The 17,559-nt window shown below is 45.8% G+C and overlaps 1 protein-coding gene across 2 annotated transcripts in view; it reads left to right on the top strand.

Moving 5' to 3' along the window:
- Positions 1–17,559, top strand: part of LOC121584993 (calsenilin-like) — a 52,963-nt gene that overhangs the window by 14,434 nt on the left and 20,970 nt on the right. Inside the window, exons 2-3 of one of the 2 annotated variants that reach the window (XM_041901285.2) lie at positions 1,275–1,449; positions 2,556–2,558. In XM_041901285.2, the coding sequence (XP_041757219.1) occupies positions 1,275–1,449; positions 2,556–2,558 (178 nt within the window). The remainder of the gene's footprint in view (positions 1–1,274; positions 1,450–2,555; positions 2,559–17,559) is intronic. The other variant, XM_041901286.2, reaches the window with a different exon arrangement.

Genomic DNA, 17,559 nt, shown 5'->3' with positions numbered 1-17,559 from the left:
CCTTGGACCTCTTACTCGTTCCCCCCATCCTTCTGTCGCTCCCCTCATCTGTCTGTTCTCATGTTGAATCTTTCACTGGAGTGTGATCTGATGACCCTCTACATCCATCTCTCTCTCTCTCTCTCTCTCTCTCTCTCTCACACACTCTCTCTCTCTCTCTCTCTCTCTCTCTCTCTCTCTCTCTCTCTCTCTCTCTCTCTCTCTCTCTCTCTCTCTCTCTCTCTCTCTCTCTCTCTCTCTCCATTCATCTTCATCTATCTCTCCTTCGCCCCATAGCTTTTTATAGTCCCGTAAGAACTTTACAGACAGAAATTTGTCACATTGCTTTCATCACTTTATTCATTTCTACATGTCCATACATCTCTGCTGTTAGACCAGCCCACAGTTGTTAGAGCTGGCATTTGACGGATTATCTTAATTAATAAGCACTTCATTGATGAATGGTTAATGATGAGCCATACAGTAGTATTGATAACAGTAACTATCTGTTATGGAGCTCAGAGATGGAGCATGGCATTTGAAGTAGCACTGAATGGTCTCTAATGAGTCATTCACATGTGAACAGCCCAGCTTTTGAACACCTTATTCATTTAATCGACTACTCATCTTGATTAGCTGAATCAGGTGTGTTAGTGATGGGCTGGAACTAAAGCCTGCACACCCTGTATCTCTCCTCCAAGACTATGGGCCTGTGAACTGAAGTGTGCACTTGTGCCCTCCCTCTTGTGAATTTAAAAGGAATTAACTGGTATTTTAAAAAATTGTACAAACTCCCTCTATCCTAAGTTTACACCAATCCAATGTTTTAAATCCAAGGGAGGGAGTGAGCAAATGCTCACATCAGGGAGAGGGGTATGAGATCAGAACGCAGCATCCTATAGGCCCCATTCAGAATTGGTTCAATTAGTCCTTCTTTTAAATTAGTTAGCTACACTGTGGCCTTACTAAACACTCCTCAGAGATACAATATAAGAGCTCCTCAGAGAATAGAATGTAAGTGTAAGGTTAGAGGTCAGTAAAAGAGACACACAGAGCCTACATTGCTTTATTGATCCATTGTGCCTCTGTGTTTGCACATGTCTATCATCAATGGTCTACAGTAGTAATCATTCACTGTCTGTCTCCCTATGTGGTCTGCAGGTCTGTAATTGTTTTCTTTCTCTCTCTCTCTCAATTCAATTCAATTTATGGGCTTTATTCTCTCTTCTCTGTCTCTCTCACTCTCTCTCTTGCTCTCTCTCTCTCTCTTGCTGTCTCTCTCTCGCTCTCTCTAGAAGGACGGTAAGGTGGTGGATGGCAGTCTGTTGGGGGATGCCAACGGGGTAGAGCCTGGTCCAGGAAGAGTGAAGGAGTCTGGGAAATGGCAGAAGCCCCAGTTCACACACAAAGCCCTGATGAACTGTTGTCTGGTCAAATGGATCATCACCAGCAGGACAACACCAGATAAAGGTGATGATGGAGAGGGTGGGGGGTGGGGGGGTGGGGGGAGGGCTGGAAGGTGAGGGGGAGGGAGAGAGTGGCAGGTGAGGGGGTGGGAGAGGGGTAAGGGAGAGAGGGGAGAGAGGAGGTGGAGAGAAAGAGGGAGATATGTGGAGTTGAATGTTTAAACTCTAATTAACTGGATTGGAATTTATTAATGAATCAGCTGTGTAGTGCTAGGGCAAAAAAACTAAACATGCAGCCAGGAGGTGCCCCAGGACCGAGTTTGGGAAACCCTGGTTTAGACAACAGCTAAAGCGGCTATTAAAAACATAAACTGGTCGCATACCTCTCCCTCTGCATGTCTCTAAATGTACAGCATTCACGTCATACTGTTCTATCAAACATCTGTTCCTTGAGTGAGTGTCTCCTCAGGAGTTTACTGTCACAGCTCTTCACCATCACCTTGTGGTCAGAAATGGGACTGCACATTGAAATGCGTTTGGAAAGTATTTAGACCCCATTACTTTTTCCACATTTTGTTACGTTACAGCCTTATTCTAAAATGGTTTAAATTGTTTTTTCCCCTCATCAATCTACACACAATACCCCATAATGTCAAAGCAAAAACAGGTTTTTAGAAATGTTTGCTAATTTATAAAAAAAATAGTAAAAAACTGAAATACCTTATTTACATAAGTATTCTGACCCTTTGCTATGAGACTTGAAATTGAGCTCAGGTGCATCCTGTTTACATTGATCATCCTTGAGATGTTTCAACACCTTGATTGGAGTCCACCTGTGGTAAATTCAATTGATTGGACATGATTTGGAAAGGCACACACCTGTCTATATAAGATCCAACAGTTGACAGTGCATGTCAGAGCAAAAACCAAGCCAAGAGGTCGAAGGAATTTCCCGTAGAGCTCCGAGACAGGATTGTGTCGAGGCACAGATCTGGGGAAGGGTACCAAAAAATGTCTGCAGCATTGAAGGTCCCCAAGAACACAATGGCCTTCATCATTCTTAAATGGAAGAAGTTTGGAACCACCAAGACTCATCCTAGAGCTGGCCGCCCGGCCAAACTGAGCAATCGGGGGAGAAGGGCCTTGGTCAGGGAGGTGACCAAGAACCAGATGGTCACTCTGACAGAGCTCCAGAGTTCCTCTGTGGAGATGGGAGAACCTTCCAGAAGGATAATCATCTCTGCAGCACTGCACCAATCAGGCCTTTATGGTAGAGTGGGCAGACGGAAGCCACTCCTCAGTAAAAGGCACATGACAGCCTGCTTGGAGTTTGCCAAAAGGTACCTAAAGGACTCTCAGACCATGAGAAACAAGATTCTGTGGTCTGATGAAACCAAGATTCAACTCTTTGGCCTGAATGCCAAGTGTCACATCTGTAGGAAACCTGGCACCATCCTTACGGTGAAGCATGGTGGTGGCAGCATCATGCTGTGGGGATATTTTTCAGCGGCAGGGACTGGGAGACTAATCAGAATCTATGGAAAGATGAACGGACCAAAGTACAGAGAGATCCTTGATGATAACCTGCTCCAGAGCGCTCAGGACCTCAGACTGGGCAAAGGTTCACCTTCCAACAGGACAATGACCCTAAGCACACAGCCAAGACAACGCAGGAGTGGCTTCGGGACAAGTCTCTGAATGTCCTTGAGTGTCCCAGCCAGAGCCCGGACTTGAACCCGATTGAACATCTCTGGAGAGACCTGAAAATAGCTGTGCAGCAACGCTCCCCATCCAACCTGACAAGGCTTGAGAGGATCTGCAGAGAAGAATCGGAGAAACTCCCCAAATACAGGTGTGCCAAGCTTGTAGCGTCAGACCCAAGAAGACTCGATGCTGTAATCGCTGCCAATGGTGCTTCAACAAAGTACTGAGTAAAGGTTCTGAATACTTATGTAAATGTGATATTTTCGTTTTTTTGTTTGTAATACATTTGCAAAAACTTCTACAAACCTGTTTTTGCTTCGTCATTATGGGGTATTGTGTGTAGATTGATGAGGGGGGGGAAACAATTTAATCTATTTTAGAATAAAGCTGTAACGTAACAAAATGTGCAATAAGTTAAGGGGTCTGAATAATTTCTGATTGCACTGTATGTGTTTCAGTACATGATACTGTTGAGTGTGTGTGAGGCATGAGAAACTTTGAGGTTTGACCTCACTCTGTGTGAATTCTGTTCTCAACAATGTAACAGAACCGCATGGATCTAAAGCTATAGAGTTATTCTAGGACGTAACAATGGACCATGGATCAAAAACTGATGTTTCTTGGATGTTATTCTAGCAGGTCAGTGAAATGTGATTAGGAAGAGAGAATCACATCCCTATATACCCTATATATTCTGTTTCTGTGGTCACAATCACAGTGTTCTGTGTCAGGAACATGAACATCAGATAGAGAAAGAGAGAGAGAGAGAGCAAGAGAGAAATGGGAGGGAGAGGGGGGAGAGAAAGAGATAGAGAGGGGTAGATAGGGGAGGGAGGGATATATACTGAGGGGGAGGTAGAGTGAGATAGAGAGGGAGACTGGGGAGAGAACAAGAGCGATAGAGAGGGGGGACAGGCTCAAGTCTGGTTGCTACTGTGAGTCCCTCTAATCCGCTGGATACACACAATCCTATTGCATGTAACAAACCATTATATCACCTGTAGCACGGTCAAGCAAGTTCATGTTTTCAACAGTTTACTAAACAACTACTGATTTAGAACCACGGAGTTACCGCAAGTCAGCACAAAGACAACAGGAGCACTGCCTCCGCTATTTCAGCACCATTTCAACACACACACACAGACAGACAGACAGAAATCAGTGCCATGGACAGCCACATGATATTTAGCAACACTGATTTGACTAAATTGTTTTTGATATCTTTACGTTTGTTTTCAGTGTATTAAACTTAAGCATATATTGCCTTGTTGATTTGATTATGTTTAAATGTGTGTGTGTGTGTGTGTGTGTGTGTGTGTGTGTGTGTGCATGCGTGCGTGCGTGCGCAAGTAAAAACAACAGTTTTTTGCTCACTCTCTTTCATTTTGGCAAAACGGTCTATGACTCTGTCATACAGTACACTTTTAGTTTTTGTTGTCATAGGCTACCTAGCTAAAATGCTTGCTAGCCTAACTTCGTTGCATGGGCAACAATGAAACACAGAACCAGCTAAGCTAGCTAGCTAGCTAGCTAGTTAGTTAACGTGAGCCTACTATGCTAAATCTAGGCTACATATTGAGCTTCAATGGTCTCAGGCCAGTGGCACAACATATTAAATTATGGTTGGATCATAATCATTGGCCTGTACAGAGAATTAAGTCAAAACCACAAGTCCAAATACCCATCTCCGTCCATGGCTTAGCAAAGGGACGATTTCGCAAGCTAGCTACTGCAGGACATCAACACAAGCAGACCAGAAACAGAAAGTGTTTCTGAAAATGACGTTTTGCTAAGGAAGTGATTTGATTGGTCTGAAGCCAAATCCAAACTTGCCTCCTTCAGGGGCGTTTTGCTGCACCAGGACAACCCACAGTTGAGCTCAGCTCAACGCTGATTGGCTAATTATTTTATAATATTTTGATCAAGGGAGGCCAAATGCTTGCTGGCATCAATCAATCAAATGCTACGGTGGCAACATGTTATACTCTTTTGGTCCAGACAGCATCAGATACATGGGCTACACATACTGAGACAGAGGGGTGCTGTTTCCCTCGTTCAGGTGATTTCTCCGGTGAGATTCAGCCACTTGCAAATTTACGGAAAATTATGAAAACACAGAGAGAGACGAAATGTAATTATTTTATCTTTTTTTTTTTCTAATTGGTCAAATATTTGGGGAAGCCTGGCTTCCCTTGGCATCCATGAATACACGCCACTGCACACTGTCGTGAAATTCTACACAGGGACACTCAAAGTCAATCTTAAATGAATCATTCTTTATTATCAGTGCGCTAGAGAGGTTCCAACCAACTCAATACACCAAGTACACATGTCGATCAGGAGCTCTACTGGGGAAGTCCCGTTAGATCTCTTATATACTGGTTACAGACACATTACGGGGCGGCAGGTAGCATAGTGGTTAAGAGCGTTGTGCCAGTAACCGAAAGGTTGCTGGTTCTAATCCCCGAGCTGACTAGGTAAAAAATCTGCCGATGTGCCCTTGAGCAAGGCACTTAACCCTAATTGCTCCTGTAAGCATCTGCTAAATGACTAAAATGCTTTTAAAAATAGGCATAGTTCATAGGGTTGGTTACGGCATGTGTCTGGCACCGTCTCCTATCTTAACTTGTAGAAAATATTCTGGGCATTCTGCGAGAAGGTCCTGAGGAGGTGGTCATGTCACCCCCCCCTAATATCTTTACCAAGCACAGGCAGGAACCAATGATTATTTATGACACTAAGACAAGATGAACATTTTCAAGGCTGTCCCTTCACAAGATACAATTTTCCATCACAACACGACACATGTATGTAATCGTTACCTCAGCCTCTACCTTAGCCTCTACCTCAACCTCTCCCTCAGGCTCTACCTCAGCCTCTACCTCTCTTTCTTTTTTTCTCAGTCTCCTTGATCCTTAATCTCATAATGGATCTACTTTATGAGTCCCTATAATCAGGCCAAAATGAAATACTCCACACATGTTAATTTGTCTTAACCTCAATTTACCTTTACGTGAATGTTATTCAAATGCTCCTCCTTTTATGGTTTGTATCCTGATTTCCTGGTTACCTCGGTCCTTCCTGGTTACCTTAGTGAGGATGAACGAGTGCAGGACGGAGATTAAGAAGGAGGTGAATAACATCCTATGCTGCTTCTTTGGCTTCCTTACCGGATCACTCGCTCCAGGTACTCCAGGTGGTCTCTTCCTCTGTGTGTCTCTCCAACATAGTGCCAGGCTCTTCTGTGCCAGTGACCTATATGTGTGGGAGACTAGATAGCATGAGGTTATTAAGTTACATCATGGGTCAGAACAGAGCAGAGCAGGTCACTAGGGTGCTTAATCCATTATAGGGGGTCATTGGGTGGAACGCTCATTCTTGTCTCTCCTCCCATCTGGTTTGTGGTCTATCTTGCTCTCGGCAGGTTGTAAGTTTTAGCAACACTATATTGCCACTCTTCAATCAGTGGGTGTTTTTGTTGTTTTTAAGACTGGTACAAACACCAAGACAAATACATATCAGTGTTATTTAATGGCGTTAAAGGTTTTCTTGTGTTCTCTCTGACTTCTGGTTATGACTCGGCTTGTCAGTCATTCTGTCTGTCTGTCTGTCTGTCTGTCTGTCTGTCTGTCTGTCTGTCTGTCTGTCTTTTGACCGACAATTAATGAGATGTCTGCCTGTCCTTCCATTGTGCCATTGATTAGATGTAAAACTATCCCCCCATCCTCCTCTGTCCTTCTGTCCAACAGCATCCATCCATTCATCACTCTCTCTGCCACTGCTGAATCAGCAAGCTCATGTCCTTCTCTTTCTATCCTTTTTTCGTCCTCTCCTTTTTCTGACCTTCTCTGCTCCCATGCTGTCTTTCTCTTTCTCCGTCCTCTGTTATGTAGCCTATGGGTGTCTGGGGAAAGCATTTTTGAGTGTATGCCAGTGTTTGCTCGCCCTTCCCTTTCTAAACTAGAGAGGCCATTTTGAAAACAGATATCTGGATAGTATAAATAACTGGGGGCAGCTACTGAGGCTATACCTAAGAGTTCAGGGAGGAGGAGGAGGAAAGCAGTCCCATGGTGGACGGGGGAGTGTGGGGCAATGGTGAGGAGTAGGAACAGGACATTTAGAGTACTGAAAAGGACGCATAACTTCCAACATCTGATTCAGTATAAGCAGGCCCAGGCCATGGTGAGGGGAACTATCCGTCAGGCAAAGAGGTCATGTTGGCGTCGGTTCTGTGACACCATTGGAAGGGCGACACCTGTGGGAGAAGTGTGGGGGATGATTAAGAGGAGTGGGGTCAGAAGGGAGTGGGATTATCCATTGTTGACGAGTGTGGAGGATGTGCCAGTAACAGATGAGGTGAAGGCAGAGATGATAGCCAAAGCGTTCATCCAAGTGCATAGCTCTGCAAATTTGTCAGAGGAGGGGCAGCGGGGGAGAGAGAGATTGAGAGAGGAGCAACCAGGAGTGCTGGATAGGAGGGAGGATGTAAATAATGTGTTGAATGAACCATTTATCATGGCAGAGATGAAAAGGGCAATAGGTAAGGCTGGGTTAACCTCACCTGGGAAAGATGAGGTGTGCTATGTTGGCCCAGCTTAGTGATGAGGCACTGGATAAGGTATTGGTGTTGTACAACAGAGTGTGGGAGAAGGGGAAACCAATCCGGAAGCCAGGGAATGACCAAACGAGGCCAACAAGCTATCGGCCAATAGCAAATAACATAAAATGTGGTAGGATTATGGAACGTATGATTACGGAGAGGCTAACTTACTTCCTGGAGAGTAGGCGGCTAGTAGCGCCACATTAGAGTAGGTTCAGGAAAGGGGAGGGGAACTATGGACCCAGTGATCTGCTTAGAAGCAGAGGTGAGGAAGGCTTAGGTGAACAAGGAGACTGTTGTAGCTGTCTTTTTTTATTTGGAGAAGGCGTATGATATTGTAATGACCCTGCTGGGTCATAAAGGAAAAAGAGACGGACACCAGGTGTGCAGGGCAGAACACAGGTTTATTCCTAAACTGGGCTATTGTTCAGGCCACAGCCCACGCCACTAAATTCCGAACATACACAAATATACCATGTCAAGTTAAGGGCAGACTCATAGGAGCAGATCAGGGTCCCGAATAGAGAGAGAGAGATGAGACAGTAACCCCTATTTATGCATTTCAAAACCCAGTGGGATTACCCATCATACCCCCCCCAATATTTCCGTCTGTCCTGGCATATTTAACCCCTGCTAGCACCCATGAGAACAATAACACACCCACGAACACAGAACACAATACCGGGTCGTTACAATATGATGCGGAAGGAGGGGTTGTTAATCAAGCTTGATATTATGGGGGTAGGAGGAAGAACGTACAACTGGATAAAGGATTTCCTGTTTGGAAGGTCTATCCAGGTGAGGGTGGGGAAGTCTCTATCAGGCAGCTACCTGGTGGATAATGATACACCGCTGGGGAGCGTGATTAGTCCTCTGTTGTTCTCAATCATGATCAATGATGTTTACTCTCAGGTACAGCCGGATATTGGGAGGTCGTTATTTGCAGATGATGGGGCCTTATGGAAGATGGGAATACATAGCCATACATAGTCAGGAAGGTACAGGAAGCAATTGATGAGGTAGAGCGGTGGGCATTAATGTGGGGATTCAGGTTCTCTGTAGAGAAAACTCAGACAGTGTTCCTTACCAGGAGGAAGGTGGGAGATGAGGTATGCTTGAGGTTATTGGAGAAACTTGGAGAGGGTGGGGGCCTTCAGATTCCTTGGGGTATACTTTGACACTAGACTGACCTGGGCAGAACACATCGAGAGAGTGGTGGGAAAGTGTAAGAAGGGGGTAAATGTGATGCGCTGTCTGACAGGAAGGAGTGGGGGGCTGGGCGTTCCTCATTGAGGACCATGTATGTTGCATTGATCCGATCTGTAATATACTATGGCAGTATAGCATATGGTACGGCAGCCCGAACCTCATTGGAAAGGCTAGATGTCATACAGGGGCAACGACTCAGAATATGTAGTGGGGCGTTTCGGACCTCCCCAGTGGCTGCACTATAGGTGGAGATAGGAGATATGCCAATTATTGGGTCAACCTACAGGGACATGGTGTGTCTCATCCTGCTAAAGGGATTTTACAGGCATGCTGGGAACATGAGTGAAGACAGAACACAAGCTTTGGGTGGGTGGGTAATACCCATGTGAAGGAGATGGGACTGTATGGAAGGGAGTTTAGTCCAACGGTAGCTATTCCTGTAAATCCACCATGGCTACTCCCACCTCCAGTAGTTGATTTATACGTGTTGGAGAGACTATAGAAAGATAGGGAGGGTGTTGATCCATCTGATTTGTTTAATAGACGTCTGTGTATCAGGATTTTGTGGCCATTTACACAGCAGGTTCAAAATATCCAAGGACAGGATGTACTGGGTCAGCATTTGTAGTGCAGGAATGTGGGGTGGCAGTCAGGAAATATATTACAGATCATCTGGCTGTATATACAGCGGAGCTGATGGCCATACTGTTGGCCTTGCAGTGGGTGGAGGAAGTCAAGCCAGACAGAGTAGGTATTTGCTCTGATTCATGTGCAGTGTTGATGAGTCTGCAGTCCTTTGGCTCATGTAACAGACAATACCTGCTTTATGATGTACTACAAACCCATTGCAGGATTAGACAGATGGGTATACAGATAAGATTTACTTGGGTCCCAGCCCATGTGGGGGTGGAGGAGAATGAGGCAGTTGATGTACTGGCTAAACAGGCACTTAGTAGTGGGGATGTTGATGTTGTAGTTTCAATGAGCAAGGCAAAAAGCTTGATATGGACAGTGATGGTGCAGAGATGGCAGGAGCAGTGGAATAGAGATACTAAGGGCAGGCATTTATTTCAAGTACAGAGGAAAGTCGGGAGGACGGCAGGAAGGGACAGAAGAGAGGAGGCTACTTTTACAAGATTAAGGGTGGGACACAGCCGGTTGAATAAGACTTTAAATGTGATAGGAAAGCATCCAACAGGAAAGTGTGATTATTGCCAGGAAATAGAGACCGTGGGACATGTATTGCTACAGTGTGGGCAGTATCAGAGGGAAAGAGAGAGGCTGAGATCTAGTATGAGGGAGAAGGGGATACAGGAAATTAGTTTAAAGAGTATATTGAGTAGAACGTTATTAGATATAGTCTCAAATATTTTGTTATCTTTTTTTAAGAGCAACGGGCTGGCAGGTAGAATTTAGTTTCTCCCTGTCTCTGGCCTACACTCCAGTACAGTAGGTGGTGGTAATTCAACATTACGTTGGATGCCAACTGTCGATAAACCCCACCGAAGAAGACATGTTTCAACCGGAATATAGCGAAAGGTTTTGAAACAAAGAGACTTAGCTAACATTAGAAGCTCAGCTACAGCCGATGCCAGCACCAAGTAATCACTCCTCTCAATGACGCCCTTTCCTTGAGATCAAAACAATTCACATCTCTTGTCCCCATTCGTTTAACGCGGAGTGCCTGCTCCCTCTGACCAGCAGAAACACAAACAATTATCACCAGACCACTTCTGGTTACCTTCACCGATTCCACAGCACCCAACTCTGTTTTCACCCACCCTGAAACCACAAATGGATCAGCCAAAAGACGAGGGTCCACTTTTTCCAAAAATGTCACTCCTACTGTCACAGGCTCATCTTTATCCTGACCCTCAGTGCAAGCCTAGGGCTCCGAGAACTTCACCACACCTACAACCTCCGATACTTCGCCCTCATTCACTTCCATTTCTCCTCCTGTCTTTGATCCGGCGTACAGCTCCCTCTGCTTACACTTTCTACCATTCTTCTTTAACAAATCATCTCCCTTTTGTTCACCATTTTTAACCAACTCAAGCTCACCCTCTTCGTCCCTCTTCGACCTCCTCTGCCTCTCTTTTTCCCTCCAGTCCTCCTCCGTATTCCAAGTATACGTCTCCTTATGATAATTCTGCACTTCTCCTGACATCTTGTTCTTGCCCTCTCAAGGGGCGCCATTTAACCGGCTGTCACAATCTCCGTACAATCAGCACAAACCCCTCGGGATGTAGCGCTCAACAGTGCATCCCACTTGTAAAGCAGCTGCTTCGTCTTGATGTTCTTCTTTGTCAGTAACTACCGAGAAGATTTTCCATTTCAAACAAGCGCGTTCTTCCAACCACCATCCACAGACACTTCCTCCCCCAACTGCCTCTCTACTCCTGTGTGTTGGTCATTCGAAGTAAACAATGCAATTATTCAAGTTTGTGGGCCCTCTACCTAGCAGTCTGTATCAGGATTTGCTATAAATGCTGGCCTTTGTGGTTCGCTATGAGTAGACAAATACATTTAGATTTGACATTTTAGTCATTTAGCAGACGCTCTTATCCAGAGTGACTTAAAATAGTGAGTGCATACATTTTCGTACTTTTTTTCGTACTGGTCGCCCGTGGGAATCGAACCCACAACCCTGGCGCTGCTCTACCAACTGAGCTACACGGGAATACACAGGGAATAGACACTTTCTGATGTGCTAGTTCTGGCTTGTGGTTTGGATAAGTGTGATGTTTATGATAAAAACATAATGTTGTTCGTATACATTCATGTGGTCCTCTGTAGCTCAGCTGGTAGAGCACGGCGCTTGTAACGCCAAGGTAGTGGGTTCGATCCCCGGGACCACCCATACACAAAAAAAATGTATGCACGCATGACTGTAAGTCGCTTTGGATAAAAGCGTATGCTAAATGGCATATTATTATTATTATTATTATAAAAAGTATTCAGACCCCTTCCCCTTTTCCACATTTTGTTACGTTAGAGCCTTATTCTAAAATTGATTAAACAAAATGTCCTCATCAATCTTCACACAATACCCCATAATGACAAAGCGAAAACAGGTTTTTAGAAATGTTTGCAAATGTATAAAAAATAAAAAACAGAAATATCTTATTTACATAAGTATTCAGACCCTTTGCTATGAGACTCGAACTTGAGCTCATGTGCATCCTGTTTCCATTGATAATCTTTGAGATGTTTCTACAACTTGATTGGACATGACTTGGAAAGGCACACACCTGTCTATATATGGTCCCACAGTTGACAGTGCATGTCAGAGCAAAAACCAAGCCGTGAGGTCAAAGGAATTGTCCGTAGAGCTCCGAGAATGGATTGTGTCGAGGCACAGATCTGGGGAAGGGTACCAAAAAATGTCTGCAGCATTGAAAATCCTCAAGAACACAGTGTCCTCCATCATTCTTAAATGGAAGAAGTTTGGAACCACCAAGACTCTTCCTGGAGCTGGCCGCCCGGCCAAACTGAGCAATCGGGGGAGAAGGGCCTTGGTCAGGAAGGAGACCAAGAACCTGATGGTCACTCTGACAGAGCTCCAGAGTTCCTCTGTGGCGTTGGGAGAACCTTCCAGAAGGACAACCATCTCTGCAGCATTCCACCAATCAGGCCTTTATGGTAGAGTGGCCAGACGGAAGCCATTACTCAGTAAAAGGCACATGACAGCCCGCTTGGATTCTGCCAAAAGGCACCTAAAGGACTCTCAGACCATGAGAAACAAGATTATCTGGTCTGATAAAACCAAGATTGAACTCTTCGGCCTGAATGCCAAGCGTCACGTCTGGAGGAAACCTGGCACCATCCCTACAGTGAAGCATGGTGGTGGCAGCATCATGCTGTGGGGATGTTTTTCAGCGGCAGGGACTGGGAGACTAGTCAGAATCTAGGGAAAGATGAACAGAGCAAAGTACAGAGAGATCCTTGATGAAAACCTGCTCCAGAGCGCTCAGGACCTCAGACTGGGGTGAAGGTTCACCTTCCAACAGGACAACGACCCTAAGCACACAGCCAAGACAATGCAGGAGTGGCTTCGGGACAAGTCTCTGAATGTCCTTGAGTGGCCCAGCCAGAGCCCGGACCTGAACCCGATCTAACATCTCTGGAGAGACCTGAAAATAGCTGTGCAGTGACGCTCCCCATCCAACCTGACAGAGGTTGAGAGGATCTGCAGAGAAGAATAGGATAAACTCTCCAAATACAGGTGTGCCAAGCTTGTAGCGTCATACCCAAGATGACTTGAGGCTGTAATCGCTAGTGGAAACACTGGTAACATATGTGTAATCGAATGGGATTATTTTGTTTCCATTTGGGTTCCTGTTTTGAATCGATTACATCCTTGTGACACTGAGACACTGAACAGGAACATAGGAATGACCAACCACGTGACACATTGTAGGTCTACACATATTACATGATCATGAATGTTTCTGTAGAACAGCTGAGTAAGACTTCATGTGATTCTTTAAATAGGCTGAACTATTATTTGATCCATCCTCTCATGTTTCATCTCTCATTGACTGCTAATTAGGAATGAAGATATCAGATGACAAACCTTTCAGCATTACTGTATACCAGAGCTGTATATAGGTAAACGTGACTCTGCTGCATACATGGTGTTACCGCCCTCTAGTGGGTATTATAAATCATTACACAGCTTTGATTTTGGCCTTAACATGGTTATATGACAATTTTGTCTGGTTATGTTGTTAAGACCCAACTTTTACAACAGTTTCTACAGTTCCTCAGGTACACATGTTACAGGCTGTATATTTGAAGTATTTCACATGTGATCATGGAACAGGACAAGAGAGCGGGAAGGGGAGATGAAGGGGGAGTTGAAGGGGACTTAAATGTGAGGAACGTGGACAGAGTGAGAGAAACAGACAGAGAGACTCAGTGGTGAGAGAAGTAGAGAAGAAAGAGGTGGAAGTGTGTGATGTTTCCTGTGAAAGGTCAGGCTCTCTGGTCTGTCCTGTTTGATCTCTCTCTCTCTCTCTCTCTCTCTCTCTCTCTCTCTCTCTCTCTCTCTCTCTCTCTCTCTCTCTCTCTCTCTCTCTCTCTCTCTCTCTTCATCTGTCTGACTCAAGCCCAGTGTCACAAACTCAAAACAGACTGGGAAATTTGACACAGTCTGCCCTCTCCACAAAGTTTTCAGTGTCAGTTAAATCTGTGCTGTGATCTATTGGGCTGTAGTTTGATATGACAGGTAGAATAGTTATTATCTGAGAGTTCACTTTATTATTACTTTATTTTCTGACTGGATCACTTTGCGTGTGTCTCGTTGAAATCTCATCTTCTCTCGTTGCAGTGTTAAGTTGTGACTAGCTGTCTCCAATCATAGTTGTCTCTTCTCGTTGGAATCTTGCATCAATTCTTCTAGGGTCATCTCATTGGAGTCTCTAGTTTGGCATTGGTGGCATCTCTATTCAGAGCTGAAGTCTAGTCTTGTCTAGTCTAGTTTATTCTCTAGTCACCTTGTGCCGTCTGGTCTTGCCTGGTTGCTATGGGTGCTGTGATGGCAGCTCTCTCCCTGGAGGCCAGGAGGCGTCTGTCTCGCCCCAGCTGTCTGTCTGACTGTCACCATAGTGCTGCACGCTACCACCGCTCAGGTAGGCTCTCACCCCACTCTATACTACTCTTCTCTCTGGCTTTCACTTCACTCTCTACCTCTCTACTGTGGCTTTTTCTCTCTATGCTCTTTATTTCTCTCGATACTCATTTTCTCTGTCTGACTGTCACAATAATGCTGCTAGATACCACTGTTCAGGTATTGTACACCATCACATGTACCCTCTCTCTCTCCACTCCCTCACTATACTCTCAAAAACCCATCCGCTGTACAATTCTCCTCTCCTCTCTGTTTCTTCTCTGTATCTCCCTCCCTCACTCTCCTTCCTCAGTAAGTCCTGTTCTGAATATGGCTCTACGGTGTTTAAAAGCAGTATTTAGATGTGTCCATATTGACAGGTGTGTATCTTGTCTGTTTGTGTGTTGGACCCTGTCGCTCTGCTACAGTAGGACTGTTTTCACCAGCCAGATACGGATAGCATGGATCAATCCTCAGGCTATCTATGGCACAGCTGTCCAGAGGATGGGGCTGGAGCTAATGATGCTCCACTCACTGACCAGATACCAGACATTGAGCTCTTTCCTGTCTGTCTGCTCTGAAGCAAACTGTATGTTTTTTTGTGTTGAAGAAATGAGATAATAAGCTGATCTCTGCAGTGATGCTGGCTGGGATGAGACACACACACACACACACACCACTGTGTGGAACCAAATCACTGCGGATATTGAGTGACTGGAGCGACATACTGTAGGGAGAGATTTACAGTAGCTAAGTGTTTTCGTGAGGGTAACGTTTCCATCTGGAATTCACAGACAGACAGACATACAGTGGGGGAAAAAAGTATTTAGTCAGCCACCAATTGTGCAAGTTCTCCCACTTAAAAAGATGAGAGAGGCCTGTAATTTTCATCATAGGTACACGTCAACTATGACAGACAAATTGAGAAAATGAAAATCCAGAAAATCACATTGTAGGATTTTTTATGAATTTATTTGCAAATTATGGTGGAAAATAAGTATTTGGTCACCTACAAACAAGCAAGATGTCTGGCTCTCACAGACCTGTAACTTCTTCTTTAAGAGGCTCCTCTGTCCTCCACTCGTTACCTGTATTAATGGCACCTGTTTGAAACTTGTTATCAGTATAAAGACACCTGTCCACAACCTCAAACAGTCACACTCCAAACTCTACTATGGCCAAGACCAAAGAGCTGTCAAAGGACACCAGAAACAAAAAATTGTAGACCTGCACCAGGCTGGGAAGACTGAATCTGCAATAGGTAAGCAGCTTGGTTTGAAGAAATCAACTATGGGAGCAATTATTAGGAAATGGAAGACATACAAGACCACTGATAATCTCCCTCGATCTGGGGCTCCACGCAAGATCTCACCCCGTGGGGTCAAAATGATCACAAGAACGGTGAGCAAAAATCCCAGAACCACACAGGGGGACCTAGTGAATGACCTGCAGAGAGCTGGGACCAAAGTAACAAAGCCTACCATCAGTAACACACTACGCCGCCAGGGACTCAAATCCTGCAGTGCAAGACGTGTCCCCCTGCTTAAGCCAGTACATGTCCAGGCCCGTCTGAAGTTTGCTAGAGTGCATTTGGATGATCCAGAAGAGGATTGGGAGAATGTCATATGGTCAGATGAAACCAAAATATAACTTTTTGGTAAAAACTCAACTCGTCGTGTTTGGAGGACAAAGAATGCTGAGTTGCATCCAAAGAACACCATACCTACTGTGAAGCATGGGGGTGGAAACATCATGCTTTGGGGTTGTTTTTCTGCAAAGGGACCAGGACGACTGATCCGTGTAAAGGAAAGAATGAATGGGGCCATGTATTGTGAGATTTTGAGTGAAAACCTCTGTCACGCACTGGCTCTAGGGACTCTTTTATGTTGAGCCAGGGTGTGTAGAGTCTATGTTTTGTGTTGATTGTTTCAGTATCTAGTTCATGTGTTTCTGTGTTGGCCGGGGTGGTTCTCAATCAGAGGCAACGAGAATCAGCTGTTGCTTGTTGTCTCTGATTGGAAACCATACTTAGGCAGCCTTGTGTTCACTTGTTATTTGTGGGATCTTGTTCCGTGTTGGTTTGTGTTTGCTACCAAGGACTTCACGTATCGTTTTGTTGTTTTTTGTTCGTGTGGTGAATATCTAATAAAGTATGTTCGCATTCCACGCTGCGCATTGGTCCACTCCTTTAGACGATCGTGACAGAAGATCCCACCATAACAGGACCAAGCAGCGTGTCCAGGAGCAGACAGCCTGGACTTGGGAGGAGATATTGGACGGGAAAGGGTCCTGGACTTGGGAGGAGATCCAGGCCGGTATGGATCGCCGTCGGTGGGAGGAGACGGTGGAGGCGCGCCGTAGAGAGGAGCAGCAGCGCCAACCGGGCTGACGTCGGACACGCAAGAGGCAACCCCAATAAATATTTAGGGGGGGGGCACATGGCATGGACGACAAGGCTGCTGGAGGCAGCTACAGGGCGAGTTTGGGGATTAGGAGAGGAGGCCACCGGGTTTGGGGGGCCGGAAGGGAGGTTGAAGGAGCCTAGAGGTAGAGCAGAGCCAACTCCCCGTACTCAGGCTAGGCAGCGTGAGACTGGGCAGGTTCCGAGATATGCGGAGCTGCGTACTGTGCCGCGAGTGGTCCGGCTCAGTCCGGTACGTCCTGTGCGAGCACCACGCACGTGTCGTGCTAAGGTGGGCATGCAGCCAGGACGGAGTGTGCCGGCTCAACGCTCGTGGGCTCCAGTACCCCTCCTCGGTCCCGGATATCCTGCGCCAGTGTCACGTGCTGTAGTGCCAGTACGTGTACACAGCCCTGTACGTCCTGTGCTGATGCCTCACACAGAGTGTGTTAAGATAGGCATTCAGCCAGGACGGGTTGTGTCAGCTCTTCGCTCCAGACCTCCAGTCCGTCTCCACAGCCCGGTCCGGCCTGTTTCTGTCCCTCGCACCAAGCCAATGGTGCGCGTCGCCAGCCCGGTCCGGCCTGTTCCTGCCCCTCGCACCAAGCCTGTGGTGTGCGTCGCCAGCCCGGTCCGGCCCGTTCCTGCT

The sequence above is a fragment of the Coregonus clupeaformis genome, chromosome 16, assembly GCF_020615455.1.
Source record: "Coregonus clupeaformis isolate EN_2021a chromosome 16, ASM2061545v1, whole genome shotgun sequence".
Taxonomy (NCBI): Eukaryota; Metazoa; Chordata; class Actinopteri; order Salmoniformes; family Salmonidae; genus Coregonus; species Coregonus clupeaformis.
Note: the sequence above shows the minus strand (reverse complement) of the source record. Positions and strands in the feature narration are given on the sequence as shown.